The sequence below is a fragment of the Maylandia zebra genome, linkage group LG2, assembly GCF_041146795.1.
Source record: "Maylandia zebra isolate NMK-2024a linkage group LG2, Mzebra_GT3a, whole genome shotgun sequence".
In the NCBI taxonomy this organism is placed as follows: domain Eukaryota; kingdom Metazoa; phylum Chordata; class Actinopteri; order Cichliformes; family Cichlidae; genus Maylandia; species Maylandia zebra.
In genome coordinates, this window is record NC_135168.1 from 17,524,982 (window position 1) to 17,541,377 (window position 16,396).

A 16,396-nucleotide genomic window follows, 5' to 3' on the forward strand; every position below is an offset into this window, starting at 1 on the left:
TTAAGAAACTGATGTGATCATTCCAAAAAAAACAAAAACACTGATGCCCTTCAGAAAAAATGTTTAAAAAAAAAGAAAAGAAAATCACAAATCATATCATCAGCACTGACAAAAATGTTGTATAGAGGCCCCATAATCCCAGTCTACACCCCTGCTACCCTGAATCACAAACTTTAGAAAAAGCGCTGTGCCACTCCGAACTGTTATCCCTTTATGGAAACACACAAAGTCACGCCTGCACTCGACCAACATGCAAATTATAACCACCCAGTCATCAGTGTTTTGAAGCCTGACAGGAGGACAGCTCACTGCATGATGACAAAGTCAAACGCAATGGGGGCAGGCAAGTGTCGTGATTGAAATTCTCTCAGAACAAAACCTCGTTTGTGTGATTATTGTTCACCGGGCTCGCAATGAGGCAAAAATCCATTCCACATGATGCATTCATTGTTTGCAGCCAAACACGCACCAGGCCTCATAGCGACCAAAGCTACTGTACACAGGCCCTCACCAAAAAACAACAGAAAGCCTTCTTCAACATTTAGGAAGGTCTGGTGAAAATGCGCACAAAATAAATAGCCAGTGTCACTTGGAAGAATTCTGTATTATTGCAGATAGGAATGAATTATCTTTTTCCATTTTATTTTGAGGACAGTTATTTTAACTCATATGTACTGATAATTGTTAACATAATAATTTAAACAGCTCATACTGACATAATATGCACACCTGCAAGGGAACTCTAACCCATCCCGGGGACTTCACAGGAACACAGTGACGATGTGTTTTTAGGATCTGAGTCAAATTACTGTCACCTTTCAACAGGTGACGAAGCAATAAAATAAACTGCCTTTTAAAGGGGCAGACGCTGCAGGTACAAACCAGTAACTAGGGCCATGCGATGACAACGAAACACCTGCGCGAAAGGGAAGGAAAGTGGTGGAGAGGTGACACAGCGTTTGGGCTCGCTGCTGGTACTCCGTGACTCACCTCTATCCATTTCTGCGCCTCCAGAAACGCGGACTGTGCGGCCGACTCGTTCACGGGGTGATGCTGATGAGACTGTCCTATGTCTGCAACCGGACTTGCCATTGGCGAAGAAGCTGTGTCCTGCAGATATGTATGAAAGCAGCTTGGTGCAGCGTTATTCCACCGAAATTGGTCGTCAAATGCGTCGGCCAGTCTGTTTTCCCCTGATTGTAGAAGGTGCTGTAGCAGCAGCAGCACCGGTAAGACGGACGAACCAGTTGCTGCTCCCGTATCGCTCCTGTTAAGAGTATGTGGGCAAACAACCAGCTTCCAAGCCAGAGAGAGTCGTCAAACACAGGAATTCCGGTGGGAGATCTCAGAATAAAAGCTTTAGTGGATGACCAGGAAATTCAAATTTATCAAAAATAATAATACAGTCCAGTAAATTGAGTATAAACCCACCATCAAATTGCATTATTTATCGCTATTAGAATTATGTATTTATATTCCAGCCTACTTCTTTTCAATGCTGCAAGAAAATGAACATTGTTTCTGAGAGTAATCACAAACTGATATGATTGAAAAATATCTCACTTTTAACCAGGCTTAAAGGGAGAACTCTGTTTATGCCTGTCCTGTAACTGTTCAGTCATAATTTCTACATCCCACCTTTGGCTGACAGAGTTCAGTGCTACACTACAGTCATTCAGGGTAAGGTAGCATGTGTTTCTCAAAGATAAATATCCAGTTACATAGATTGATTCACCATATACTAACCCAGCTTTTGAAATTAAATTAAGTCAAAAAAAAGTCGCAGTCCTCTTTCTTAAGAAACATAATGGCAATCAGAAGTAAACATTATTTCATTATCATTATTTTGGCAATGCAAACCCAAAAAGTACATATTTATTTACGTATGTATGATTTACACATCATACATATGATGCATATGATACAATGTTTCATTTTGATAGCATTAATGGTTCAACAATATGTTGCCAAGTATGTTTCATTTCTTTCTAGAGCTGGTCATCTCCATGGTTACAGCCTTCCATCCACGCTGATATGTTGTGTTTGCTCTTATTTTGATGGCACCGTGCTTTGCTTCCGGTTATAATCCAGCAGTTCTAGGTCAGCTTGATTCCGCTGGACTGATGGACTTGCACACTGCAGTATGATTAGCTCCAACGACCAAAAATACACAGAGCAGCGCCGCTTCACCGGCAGCCAACGAGGGCAGCAGCACGCTGGGGAGCTCACACCCACTTTCATTATGTGGGGCAACTTAGAAAAGAGGAAGTGCACAGATTTCGAGCAAAGGCGCCTGAAACTGAGGGCCAACATTAAACTCCAGATGCTCATCCATTAACATAATTTTCCATTAACAAAACTCTACAGGCTCTATGATATAATGTATTCATATTTATCAGTTTAATTCTGTTACAGACTTCTGAGAATTGTGTTAGTCTTTAAAAAAAGAAAGAACACTTTTGTAAATATAAGCAAACGAAAGTTCAGCAATGTTTCCACGCTTTTGCAACTGTTGGGTTATTCTCTTTTCACCTATTTTATCTGTTTGTCAGAGTTTTCCTTAAGGCAGTTCTACTTCTGCCATATCAGTGTTTGAAATGGAAGTTGTAACTGCTCAGTACTACCAGCTGTCCACCTGGAGCCAAAACAACCAGCAATGAGTGAAATACCCATCGGGAAATTATTTATTCGTCAAATGGCAGATTCCGCACAAAAACATTTGGAGTCGCATCCCATGCCTTGTATACTTTGAGACTTGTCAGTTCCACGACGACCCTTGAAACTTTTCAAAGCCCCACAGACTCTTTTTTCCAAATGATTGCTGGCATTCTTAACCTTCATCTCTGCTGACCTCTTGTGGAAAAAAGCAGTGGTGCAGACAGAGAGGAGGAGGAGTTTCCCAGACAGCACCATCGATTGTATGTTCTTTTTGTAGTTTAGGTGCACTCACCACGCCTGCTTCATGGATGCCACCAAACAGTGTTGTCTTTCGGACTTTAGTCATACAGAGAGTCTGTAAGAGAGAGAAAAAGTGATCCGTTTATGCTGACCACCTGCTTGACTTCCACAAGAGGCAAGATGACCTGTGTTTGACAGGATGGACTCTGATCCTGGACGAGCAATATTGAAATTTGGCGAGTACTGCTTTATCCATTCATTCATCAGTTTTCTATCCGTTATCCAGGAGGGTAAGCAGGGGTGCCAAGACCTTCCTGTCTTCGGCTTTCCCTGGGGGTATTATCCCCGAATGGTTTTACAAACCAGGGAGCGTGTATAATACATACATATAAATACAAACGTACATACTCTATCCAGCAGCGTGTCTCTGTTTGTGTCCCAAGCCTGAAAAACCTGACCAGGGATTGGGAGGCGTCCACAAGGTATCCTATACAGGTAGCCGAAGCATCTCAACTGACTTATTTACTCCGAGTTGAATGAGCTCCTTACCTAAGATCATACAACCAGACACCCAGCAGCAGAAGAACCTCATTTCTGCTGCTTATCCTCACGGCCTGCTTTAATGCAAGCAACCTGTGGGCAGGTTTGAAGTGGAACGGTCAAGGTGAGTGTACGGACATAGGTCTACCATTTAATACTATTTTTTTACTCATTTTGGATGAACAAATGGATTTTATTTCATTACTTAAAATGCTATTTCACAAATTTTAATTAGCTGCGTTAATAGTTTCAAGGACTTTAAAAACTGAACTAAAAAAAAGAACACATGTTTATGGATGTGATAATGGTTATCATTAAATATAATGAATAAAGAATGTAGGCTGTACTCATTTATTTGTTTATTTTTATGCAATGATGCAGTAGGCTACAATTATCGAATAAGGCCTCTAATAAAGATGATATTTTTGCAAAAAAGTTTGTGAATGCTCGCGTTAATAAATAAGATGCAGTCTCTTTTATTTAGATATACAATTACATTTGCAACTTGATGGTAAAATAATAAAGGTTGTGTAATTTATTTACATGATAATGACATCAAGACCCCGTGGGGCCCATTGCCTTTTCTTTTAAGACTTCTGAAAAATATTTCTTTTTTTTTTTTCATGCTTTTGGATATTTTCCACTTCTGTCAGAGGAAAACAATAAAAAGTAGCAGTCATTAGCTCAGTTTCTACAAACTATAGACAATATACAACTATACAACTATATGTTGCTTTTGCAGATGTTACGTCCCTCTGCAGCCCCTAATCATCTCAATGTTTTCAGCTGGTGCTAATTGGCCACACCTAGTCAGGTGTGGATAAAAGCATACTGAGGCAAGTTCCCTAGGAGCTCACTTGTCTTTGCCTTGGTGGCACCAGCCATTTTAGCCAACCTGGTATTCCATTATAAGATAAAACCTCTTCTCACTAACACTCTGGTATTAATCTCTTTTTTTTATGTTGCGGTCTTTGAGCCGGGTCGTAACAGCAGAGCATTTCATACCACAACATCTTGCAATTTTACCCAACTTGCTTATGCTTTTTTCCACAAAAGTCAGAAATATAACACCTTTCTTTGAACACTGAGCATTTAGCAATGCAATGGTAAATCGTGAACTTGCTTTAAACCATTCGATTTATTTAATTTTCTTTCATTTACTAAACATTATTAGTCTGCAATTACTATATTTTGCTAAAAAGCAAGTTTGGCTGAAATGGCAGCAGGTACCTACCTTTGGTTTAGTAACCATTCCCTTAATTTATTATGTAATACATTTTTGTATTTTATATTCATTAATATAAGTTATTGTAATGTAACTTATTTATTGGGTGCATATGTTCTACATTCCACAATGTCAAAATGTTCCAAAATGTCAACTATACTCCCTGGTGTGTGCAAAGGAAATAAAGTTTGTTGTTCCTGTGGATTCAGGTGAGATACTGGATGACGTAGTGAAAAGTGTCCGCCCTTTGTGGGTGCTGGAGCTCAGAATGCACTGTGGCTACAGCTCTGGCCGTCTGCTTCGTCTGCTGCCCCATGGAGGCAGACTGATCACAGTGGTGCTGGACCCAGTCACAGCAGATCTTGGAGAGGAAATCATCCTGGTGGCAGGCTTCAAGCAATCCCAGGTACAGTGAGGACTCTAAACCAGAATATGATTAAAATATCTCTAAAAGATAACTCTCTATTACTCACTTTTCCAAACCTCCTCAGTTCCAGGTTTTTACCCAGCTCAGCTGAGGCCATCCCAACATTAAATTCTTTCAGTGATGGCATAAATCTGGTGCTAATGGACCACGATTCCCAGCAGTACCTTTTAGATCTGCTGGCCTTGGAGAGAGAGGAGCTCCTCTGCCCATCTGGCTGCACTGTGCTGTTGAATAGAGGAATCAAAGAGCCGACGATCTCAGAGGAGTCCTGGATCACACCAGAGGAAGAGTCGATTCCTACTGCATCAAAACTGAGCATCCATTTATGATGGAGATTTTTTACAGGAAGGGAAGTACAAAGGAAGTCTGCAATGGCAAAGTTTATCTAAGATGTGGGTGTATTTTGGGGGTGTTAAATATTTCATAATCTCTAGTATGACTCATAAGGCAAAGAACTGCAATTTTGAGAAAATTTTATTATAAATAAAAAAGTGATATTAATCATCCTATAAGTCTGTCTGTTCTCAGTATTTCAAAGTCTCCAAAGATATTACAGTTTCCTTTGTGGCAGAAATAAGAAGCATTTGTTATATACTTTAAATATGATCTACTTTACTTAAGCTTATTACTTCTCTTCATTTATTTCTTTTCCACATCATAGCCCCCAAAAGACAAATGACTACCTCCTATTGTTTAGCACATCCCTAAAAAATTCTTAAGGTGCTTACACAACCGCCTCGCCTCAACAAAAGAAACAAAGAGAAGACATTACCTGATGTACTGCACAGACTTACCACTTGGTGGCACTCCTGCCTTAAAAAGATAACAACCTAGACCCTGAACTGTGTTTGTTATGGAAAGCGTTTAAAGGTGAATGCCACCCATTTTGTTGTAAATACATGCATATTTATTTTGCTTTAAATTGGAAATTTAAGCCTGGCATTAATACATCCACTTTATCTTTAGTGGGGTTTTTTTTGTTTCATGCGTTTTGACACATATTTCCTCCGTTGATGAGCTGAATTTCTGTGAAAATTTAAGCAAAAACAAACAAGAAAATGAACTCGGTTGTTCTTTTCCTCCCTTTTCTGCTAAGTGACTCTAACGTCTATCAAGATTAACTGTTCCACCAAACATCTTAGATGAGGGGATTCAGTGTTTTTTCTTCTGTGCAGAACTCAGGTGGACTTTAATGAATTTGTCTGTAATGATGTTACTGAGGCTTTCAACGCAGCTGGAAAGCCATTACATGGTTTAGAGACAATTTAGTGCCTGATATAAATAAATAATATTTGTGCAATAACGATTTAATTAAATGCAATATTTCCCACAGCCTCAGGGAGGGTCTAGATTCTAGGTCGCAACTGTTGCACAAGAGAATAATGAATGTCGCAATATGTAAAATTATAAGAAGAGAGCTTACTGCAGTTAAAGAGAGACAGAAAATGAGAGTCAGGGGAAGAGCAGTGAATGAAACTACTATTATGCTACCCGTGTTCCTCTCACCCTAACTGGTTGAAACCAAAGCCCTAAGCTCTATCCAGTTTAACTGTTCACTCTTAATACCGAGAAAGAGCAAAACAGGTAATGGGGCAAGCCTCATTAATACTTAATAACCTCATACATAGATGATACTTTTCTTTATACCACAGGAAAAGTCATGATTGCGTTTGCGGATTTAGACTTTAAGGAAAAACACAGATTTTCAGGAAACTCTGACAGCTTGCAGATTAATAAATGTTTCTTCATCTTTACTATTGTGCATTATTTATCAGTTTAATGTTCTCTGGTTAACATGGGTACAACTATTGTTATTATTTAGCATCCTGTTGCTTCGGGCACACCATCAGCCAAAACACTGACTGAGAGACCGGCATGTTTTATACCTTAAGTATAAATATTTGACAACAATGGTGAACATTTGATGAATGCTGCAAAAATTACACATATCTGGTTATTTCCTTTTGCCTTGCATTGCTCTTGGCTAGGGCTGTAGAAAGTGGTATATACCCTTACTTTGTACAAGTAAATAATTTATTGACGGCTCAAATGAAAACGATTTGTAAGTACCGTGGATTGAAAAAATGGCATTTCATTGGCTGAAGTAATATAAAAACAATAATCTAACTTGCCCGTCAGATCAGACCCTGTTGTTTATCCACTAAAGCGAGTGTTTTGCTGTGCTATATATTGTACTGTTCATTAGTTCAAGCTAACTCTAGCCTCTCTAAGCCAGAAGACAGCAATCTTAGGGTGAGTTTTACATCCTGAAATGAAACTCCGTCCATGAATGCTCCGACCTGCTGATGTTGACTGCAAGTTTTGCCCTGATGTCGGTCCCATTTCGGCTTTGCTAGATAAAACAAGTTATCTTCTTGATAAGATCAAGTCCAATTTGGCACTTGTGCAAGTGAGCAAACTGACAAATTTATCTGGGATCAAATAATTATTTTCTCCACTGTAAATAATAACAAACAAATGAAATGGTCATTCCCCCCCTAATTCATGTACACCCTTTTGGGCCTTATGCAGATACCATAGAGTCACAAACTGGTGGATTTGCAAACCTACATTTGTATTTTGCATTTTAGTCTTTTAAGTTGATATTTGCACATTGGCTCTTTTTCCCTTAACAGCCCATAATGCACAAAGAGATAGTGGTTTTCTTCATACTAGGAAGGATTTTTGAGTCACTTACAAACATATCGATGTGTTTTCAAATGTCATGTTTATGCATGTAACTACACAAAATAGACAATGTGTAAGGCTCACTTATTAGCTTCCAGCAACTTCTCAGCACAGAAAGCCTCCTTACTTCCCATAAGACAAGTGTAAGAGCCAAGAAGCGGTCAATTTCTCAGCTGTCAGAAGTGATTTAACATTTCCTTGCCTTGCTTACAGAGTAACACTAGTGTACATAGTGATGTACAGCCAGATGTAAACACCAGGCTCTATGACCACTCCAGCTTACACCCCTTCCTCCAACTTCCCCCCAAAATTCTCTTTTTAATGGGTTCAATTTTCTGGTCTCCTCTGTCACCAGGCTATGAACTGCACTCTGTGCTGTGGTGGCTGGAGAGCGGATGTAAACACAGCTTTCAATTATAAATCAAACCCTAAAAGAGCCATGTTCTGCTGCCCTCAGGCTCTATGCACAAAGGCCCAGCCTTCATAGCAAAACGCTTCACATTGCACTGATGGGAACTTCTGCCCTTCTATTTACCAGGATAAATTCAAAACAGAAACTTGTTCAGTGTCTGTGAGTGTCAAAGTTACTCAGAGGATGTTATGCTGATCTTTTGCACTGGCTTGCCTACTACTGTGTGACATCTATGATTTTATACGACACTATTAAACATGACCGAATGTAAGATTGCACCTTAAACATCACAGTTTATTATAATATGTAGATTACAACACTGTAAGTCAAACCAAATAGTAGTGTGCAGTGTATTTTCACAAGTTGCTGCAAACATCAACATATTATATCATGACCTAAGGAGATGTACAGCATATCCTAAAAGTATTAGCCTCAAGTATTTAGACATAGAGCAACCGAGGGCTTCAAATTTAAGCCAATCATTACATTAGATCACTGTTTTACTCTGATGGAGTCGTACTTGCCACAATACACAGGTCATTGTCAGCTAACTGTGAACAGCAAAAGGCAAAAGTGCAAAATGGAAATGATATTTTAGATAAAATATCAAAACAAAGATTTGAGTTGTCAGTGTAAACAAAAGTTATATATATATATATATATATTAAAAAACAAAAAAAACACCCAGCACGCCCCTGCGGGCGGTTTATCCTTCAAGCTCGGGTCCTCTACCAGAGGCCTGGGAGCTTGAGGGTCCTGCGCAGTATCTTAGCTGTTCCCAGGACTGCGCTCTTCTGGACAGAGATCTCCGATGTTGTTCCCGGGATCTGCTGGAGCCACTCGCCTAGCTTGGGAGTCACCGCACCTAGTGCTCCGATTACCACGGGGACCACCGTTACCTTCACCCTCCACATCCTCTCGAGCTCTTCTCTGAGCCCTTGGTATTTCTCCAGCTTCTCGTGTTCCTTCTTCCTGATATTGCTGTCATTCGGAACCGCTACATCGATCACTACGGCCGTCTTCTTCTGTTTGTCTACCACCACTATGTCCGGTTGGTTAGCCACCACCATTTTGTCCGTCTGTATCTGGAAGTCCCACAGGATCTTAGCTCGGTCATTCTCCACCACCCTTGGGGGCATCTCCCATTTTGACCTCGGGACTTCCAGGTTATACTCGGCACAGATGTTCCTGTAGACTATGCCGGCCACTTGGTTATGGTGTTCCATGTATGCCTTGCCTGCTAGCATCTTGCACCCTGCTGTTATGTGCTGGATTGTCTCTGGGGCATCTTTACACAGCCTGCACCTGGGGTCTTGCCTGGTGTGATAGACCCCAGCCTCTATGTATCTTGTGCTCAGAGCTTGTTCTTGTGCTGCCATGATTAGTGCCTCTGTGCTGTCTTTCAGTCCAGCTTTGTCCAGCCACTGGTAGGATTTCTGGATATCAGCCACCTCCTCTATCTGCCGGTGGTACATACCGTGCAGGGGCCTGTCCTTCCATGATGGTTCCTCGTCTCCCTCCTCTTTCTTGGGTTTCTGCTGCCTGAGGTATTCACTGAGCACTCGGTCAGTTGGGGCCATCTTCCCAATGTATTCTTGGATGTTCGTTGTCTCATCCTGGACTGTGGTGCTGACACTCACCAGTCCCCGGCCCCCTTCCTTCCGCTTAGCGTACAGCCTCAGGGTGCTGGACTTGGGGTGAAACCCTCCATGCATGGTAAGGAGCTTTCTTGTCTTTATGTCAGTGGCTTCTATCTCCTCCTTTGGCCAGCCTATTACCCCAGCAGGGTACCTGATCACGGGCAGGGCGTACGTGTTGATGGCCCGGATCTTGTTCTTACCATTCAGCTGACTCCTCAGGACTTGCCTGACCCTCTGCAGGTACTTGGTGGTTGCAGCTTTTCTAGTGGCCTCTTCATGGTTCCCATTCGCCTGCGGGATCCCCAGGTACTTGTAACTGTCCTCTATGTCTGCAATGTTGCCTTCTGGTAGTTCAATCCCCTCAGTTCTGACTACCTTCCCTCTCTTTGTTACCATCCGACTACACTTCTCCAGTCCGAACGACATTCCAATGTCATTGCTGTATAGCCTGGTAGTGTGGATCAGTGAATCGATGTCTCATTCACTCTTGGCATACAGCTTGATGTCATCCATGTACAGGAGGTGGCTGACAACTGCTCCGTTCCGTAGTTGGTATCCGTAGCCAGTCTTGTTAATGATCTCACTGAGGGGGTTCAGGCCTATGCAGAACAGCAGTGGGGACAGAGCATCTCCTCGGTAGATCCCGCACTTGATGGTGACTTGTGTTATGGGCTTGGAGTTGGCCTCTAGTGTTGTACGCCACATCCCCATTGAGTTCCTGATGAAGGCATTGATCTTATACAATTCTAGGAATTCCAGTATCCAGCTGTGGGGCATTGAGTCATAGGCCTTCTTGTAATCAATCCAGGCAGTGCACAGGTTGGTCAGTCTGGTCTTGCAGTCTCGGCTGATTGTTCTGTCTACCAGTCTACCTATTCATGTAGCCCCTTCCGCCGGGGTTACTTGCGTAGTAGCATTCCAACAACGCCCTGTTTTCGTCTCTTGCCCACCGATGCCTTCTTGTTCCAGTAGCCCACTTTTTGTCAGGGTGCCCTGGTTCCTCAACACCTGACGCGGACCTTGTTGATCGGGGCGACGTCCGAGCCAGCATGCCTTCATATTTATCTGTCTCGCTCATGTCTGCGGTAGGCTTGCTTAGCATAGGGGGTCTAGCCTTAGGACCCTTACTGGATACAGACTCCCCAGGCAGGAATGGAACCTGCGATCCTCTGTTCCAAAGGCGTGTAGTCTGACCACTACGCTATCCAGCTGCTCCACTACGCTATCCAGCTGCTATGGATATATATATATATATATATATATATATATATATATATATATATATATATATATATATATATATATATAGGAACAAGAAGGCATCGGTGGGCAAGAGACGAAAACAGGGCGTTGTTGGAATGCTACTACGCAAGTAACCCCGGCGGAAGGGGCTACATGAATAGGATGAGGGACCTATGGATTCTTCGATACCCAACATCCACAATGACGGCGAAACAACTAGTAGCTCGGTGTTCCAACATTCGAAAGAAGGGACTGCTCTCACAGCTAGAGATTGACGAGGTACAACACAAATGCTACGGCAAGGAGGAGTCAGGACGCCAGGTCAGGGGGGAGATATCATCACCCCCACCCGAGATTGGGTACATAGCCCCAAGTGCGATAGGAGAAGAGGAACTGACCTGAAAAATAGGATCATGGCCAAGCTTGAAACCTGGATCCCCCGTAGCCGGTTACCAAGATTACGTGAAGTACCCTCAGAAGGTCTGCTAGATGATGTTAATGCAGCACTACGGGCAATACCTACAACCACGATTACCGACACTAACAAGCTGATCTACAATACGGCAACAGTGATCAGTGAGATGCTTGGCTACAAGTTGAACAGCGACAAGGGGCAGTACCCTCCATGGAGAAGGAGGCTAGAGGGCAAGATCAAAGTAGCACGGAGGGAGGTTAGCCAACTAACGGAGTTGCAGAAAGGTGCGACAAATAAGGTGCCTAAGAAATGCAGCAAGCTGTCCATACCTGAGGCCTTGGAAACTGCCAAGCAAAGACTCACAGCCTTGGCCAGCCGCTTGAGGAGGTACACCAGAGAGATAGAAGGCAGGAGAATAAACCAGCTGTTCTCCACAGAACCAGCAAAGGTGTACTCTCAGTGGCAAGGGAACAATAAGAGAACAGCACCACCAAGGCTGGAGACGGAGCAATACTGGAAGAGCATATGGGAGAAGGATGCAACCCATAACGGCAATGCTCAGTGGCTAGAGGATCTGAGGGCTGACCACAGTGACCTCCCTGAACAGGGTCCAGTAACCATCACAGTGGCAGATATCCAAGAAAGGGTCTCCAGTATGAAGAGTTGGACAGCACCAGGGCCCGACATGGTTCACGCCTACTGGCTGAAGAAGCTGACTGCACTCCACGAGCGTCTGGCAGCACAAATGAACCAGCTGCTAGTTAACGAGAGACACCCGGAAACGCTAACTGAAGGCCGGATGGTCCTGATCCCCAAGGACCCCAAGAAGGGACCGGTCCCCTCCAACTACCGACCAATAACCTGCCTCAGTACTACATGGAAGCTCCTGTCAGGCATCATATCGGCTAAGATGAACAGGCACATGGGTCAATACATGAGCGGGACACAGAAAGGAATTGGCAAGAATACCAGAGGCGCAAAACACCAGCTACTGGTAGACAGAACAATCAGCCGAGACTGCAAGACCAGACTGACCAACCTGTGCACTGCCTGGATTGATTACAAGAAGGCCTATGACTCAATGCCCCACAGCTGGATACTGGAATACCTAGAATTGTACAAGATCAATGGGACCCTAAGAGCCTTCATCAGGAACTCAATGGGGATGTGGCGTACAACACTAGAGGCCAACTCCAAGCCCATAGCACAAGTCACCATCAAGTGCGGGATCTACCAAGGAGATGCTCTGTCCCCACTGCTGTTCTGCATAGGCCTGAACCCCCTCAGTGAGATCATTAACAAGACTGGCTACGGATACCGACTACGGAACGGAGCAGTTGTCAGCCACCTCCTGTACATGGATGACATCAAGCTGTATGCCAAGAGTGAACGAGACATCGATTCACTGATCCACACTACCAGGCTATACAGCAATGACATTGGAATGTCGTTCGGACTGGAGAAGTGTAGTCGGATGGTAACAAAGAGAGGGAAGGTAGTCAGAACTGAGGGGATTGAAATACCAGAAGGCAACATTGCAGACATAGAGGACAGTTACAAGTACTTGGGGATCCCACAGGCGAATGGGAACCATAAAGAGGCCGCTAGAAAAGCTGCAACCACCAAGTACCTGCAGAGGGTCAGGCAAGTCCTGAGGAGTCAGCTGAATGGTAAGAACAAGATCCGGGCCATCAACACGTACGCCCTGCCCGTGATCAGGTACCCTGCTGGGGTAATAGGCTGGCCAAAGGAGGAGATAGAAGCCACTGACATAAAGACAAGAAAGCTCCTTACCATGCATGGAGGGTTTCACCCCAAGTCCAGCACCCTGAGGCTGTACGCTAAGCGGAAGGAAGGGGGCCGGGGACTGGTGAGTGTCAGCACCACAGTCCAGGATGAGACAACGAACATCCAAGAATACATTGGGAAGATGGCCCCAACTGACCGAGTGCTCGGTGAATACCTCAGGCAGCAGAAACCCAAGAAAGAGGAGGGAGACGAGGAACCATCATGGAAGGACAGGCCCCTGCACGGTATGTACCACCGGCAGATAGAGGAGGTGGCTGATATCCAGAAATCCTACCAGTGGCTGGACAAAGCTGGACTGAAAGACAGCACAGAGGCACTAATCATGGCAGCACAAGAACAAGCTCTGAGCACAAGATCATAGAGGCTGGGGTCTATCACACCAGGCAAGACCCCAGGTGCAGGCTGTGTAAAGATGCCCCAGAGACAATCCAACACATAACAGCAGGGTGCAAGATGCTAGCAGGCAAGGCATACATGGAACGCCATAACCAAGTGGCCGGCATAGTGTACAGGAACATCTGTGCCGAGTATAACCTGGAAGTCCCGAGGTCAAAATGGGAGATGCCCCCAAGGGTGGTGGAGAATGACCGAGCTAAGATCCTGTGGGACTTCCAGATACAGACGGACAAAATGGTGGTGGCTAACCAACCGGACATAGTGGTGGTAGACAAACAGAAGAAGATGGCCGTAGTGATCGATGTAGCGGTTCCGAATGACAGCAATATCAGGAAGAAGGAACACGAGAAGCTGGACAAATACCAAGGGCTCAGAGAAGAGCTCGAGAGGATGTGGAGGGTGAAGGTAACGGTGGTCCCCGTGGTAATCGGAGCACTAGGTGCGGTGACTCCCAAGCTAGGCGAGTGGCTCCAGCAGATCCCGGGAACAACATCGGAGATCTCTGTCCAGAAGAGCGCAGTCCTGGGAACAGCTAAGATACTGCGCAGGACCCTCAAGCTCCCAGGCCTCTGGTAGAGGACCCGAGCTTGAAGGATAAACCGCCCGCAGGGGTGTGCTGGGTGTTGTTTTATATATATATATATATATATATATATATAATATTAGGCCTAGCTCATCTATTTCACAACCAAGGTGGTTTATGCCTGCACCAAAACAACCTACATCTACAATATGGTCACGGGATTATTTTCATCTTAACATCAGCATGGGTGCTTTTTAAATTCACGCCATGTTTCTTCTCAGGCAGTGAGGGAAAAAAAAGCTTTGCCCTTTGTGCTTAGTTCATCAACTGGAGTGGGCAGAGCAAAAGAAGAGTGAGTGTCTTGATGGTCTCTCCTGAGACCAAGTGACTTCTATATTTGGTACGCTGTGATAGCTCGTGATCCCGGCTCACGGGCCACCACCATCACACACAAACCAGCCTGCTCACTCTTCACCTTGGGGTTGTGAAATGGTGCTGTGACACAAGCTTAAATTTAGACTGTCCTGCTCTTTTGAGATATTAGAGTGAGTTTACAGTAAGAGAATACAACAGTCTTAGGGTTTGTTACTTTACTTTTGAAAATGAACTAAATTATTACACATTTTTTTCAACTTATTAATATTAAAATATCTCTGGCAATTGTGCTAAAACCCAAAGAGATGTTTTAGAAGGTAACATGCTTATTTAAAGTTCATCTGAATAAATAAAAGAAAGATTTGCTTTGAGATAAATATTTTACCTGGATCATCGAAGCCACAATAAGAGGAGTTCTGTGTTACCTGTTCCTTTACTTCCTATCATTTCGATAAGTGTCAGCGATTGAAGAATGAAAACACTTGACTTCTCTCTTATAATCTGTAGAGGGATCTGATAATGTGAAGTGACTCTGCCACCCGCCTTTGGCCCAGACTTTAACCTACACACATACACTGCACACACACACACATGAATTCAACCTTCCCTGTGGTGAGAGGGAAGATTGAGAGAAAATAGACCTCCTACTGTGTGGTGTCTTAAGAGGACTGAAGCCTCTCAGAATGCACTTTGTCTGTTGAAAGACCTCCTACGCTTGGGATTTTATTTTTTTTTAGTGAAAAGCAACACACATTGTCCATCTCTTGCTTGTAATTCAAATTTGTTGAGGGAAGATGTCATCAGACATTTTCACCAAAATGATGGCAATATTTCTTCTTTAGAAATATAAAACAGACGGCATTTTGTCAACATATCATCTCACCTGTTTTGACTACATTGTGAATTTGTATAAATGCAAATGTTACTACAATTAATGAAAATCTGGAGTTTATACATTAAGATGGGAGAAAATCAATGTTTTACACAGTATTGAAAATAACAAGCTTATCTCCTTGATGGTTGCTAGCTATATACGTTACCTCGTTTAATGCATTGCTAATTACTTGGAAAATTGCCTAATTAAGCAGCAACTGAATAATGTAGCACAATGCCCTTGGTTTGTCACTGAGGGCCTTTGTTGTGTGTCAACACCCTCCCCTCCCCCACAGTTTCTGTCAGTTGCCAAACAAAGACAATAAAACGCCTCCTCATTTTAATGAACTTAATTATAGCCTTTATACATTAAAGATTTCAATGCTTACCAATGTTGATGTTTGTGAAGCTGATATTAAAACTAAACCTCTCAGAGACATAGCAGAAAGATGCACAGCTACGTTCACCACCAAAAAAGTAACCATCAGATTGTTATAAATAAATACTCTCATTCATCATTATAGTTGCATATATTGTAGGTTGGCACTATTATAAGCCTGCATTAGGAGATTTTAAATTGACAAAACTGCTTTGTTTCTGTGTATGTTTAGTAGTTTGCTTTGGCAGTCTTCATGCCGTTATGCCATTTATAGAATATGAACTATTATAAAAGCATATAATCAGAATAAGACATGAGAAGCTTTTGGCCGGTTATTTTTGTGTGGCTCAGCCCATAAAGGAAAAAGAAAGGAAGAGATGGGACATTAAGGGAAGGTCGATGAGGGAGGTAGATTGGAAATACTCTTGGTGAAGAGAGGGAACAAGTGCAGTTAGTTCAATAAGTGTACATTGGCGGGACATCTCATTATCATTGACCTTTTATGTATTATTCAAGCATTTGCTTGGTCCACCAGGGTCAAGAAATAATTTGTG

The 16,396-nt window shown here is 43.1% G+C and overlaps 2 protein-coding genes across 11 annotated transcripts in view; one reads left to right on the top strand and one right to left on the bottom strand.

The window, feature by feature from the left end:
- The window catches only part of LOC101478690 (LIM and calponin homology domains-containing protein 1), an 85,001-nt gene extending 83,702 nt beyond the window's left edge, over nucleotides 1-1,299 (bottom strand). For 3 of the 9 annotated variants that reach the window (XM_004553684.3, XM_004553685.3, XM_012919771.3), the window contains exon 1: nucleotides 991-1,297. In XM_004553684.3, coding sequence (XP_004553741.3) covers nucleotides 991-1,092 — 102 coding nt within the window. In that variant the 5' untranslated portion in view covers nucleotides 1,093-1,297. Of the gene's footprint in view, nucleotides 1-990 lie in introns of all 9 variants that reach the window. The other 6 variants (XM_004553686.3, XM_012919772.3, XM_012919770.3 and 3 more) reach the window with 5 other exon arrangements.
- A 1,414-nt stretch (nucleotides 1,300-2,713) lies between these two features.
- Nucleotides 2,714-5,324, top strand: LOC143413626 (catechol O-methyltransferase-like). 2 transcript variants are annotated; one of them, XM_076876903.1, is made up of 5 exons: nucleotides 2,714-3,134; nucleotides 3,319-3,380; nucleotides 3,466-3,562; nucleotides 4,873-5,069; nucleotides 5,155-5,324. In XM_076876903.1, exons 1-5 carry the CDS (start codon nucleotides 3,098-3,100, stop codon nucleotides 5,179-5,181), a joined length of 420 nt encoding a protein of 139 aa, XP_076733018.1. In that variant the 5' UTR covers nucleotides 2,714-3,097; the 3' UTR covers nucleotides 5,182-5,324. The 2 variants fall into 2 exon arrangements, with proteins under 2 accessions (XP_076733018.1, XP_076733017.1); XM_076876902.1 differs by having other exon boundaries at nucleotides 2,715-3,134; nucleotides 3,316-3,380.
- The last annotated feature ends 11,072 nt before the right edge of the window (nucleotides 5,325-16,396 follow it).

What these genes read in the sequence shown, in the direction of transcription:
- LOC143413626 (XM_076876902.1), top strand. Translation starts at nt 3,098, where the DNA reads ATGGACTCTGATCCTGGACGAGCAATATTGAAATTTG. An exon ending in TTTGAAGTGGAACGGTCAAG is followed by an intron (nt 3,563 to 4,872) that starts GTGAGTGTACGG and finishes CTGTGGATTCAG; the next exon opens with GTGAGATACTGGATGACGTA. An exon ending in CAGGCTTCAAGCAATCCCAG is followed by an intron (nt 5,070 to 5,154) that starts GTACAGTGAGGA and finishes AAACCTCCTCAG; the next exon opens with TTCCAGGTTTTTACCCAGCT.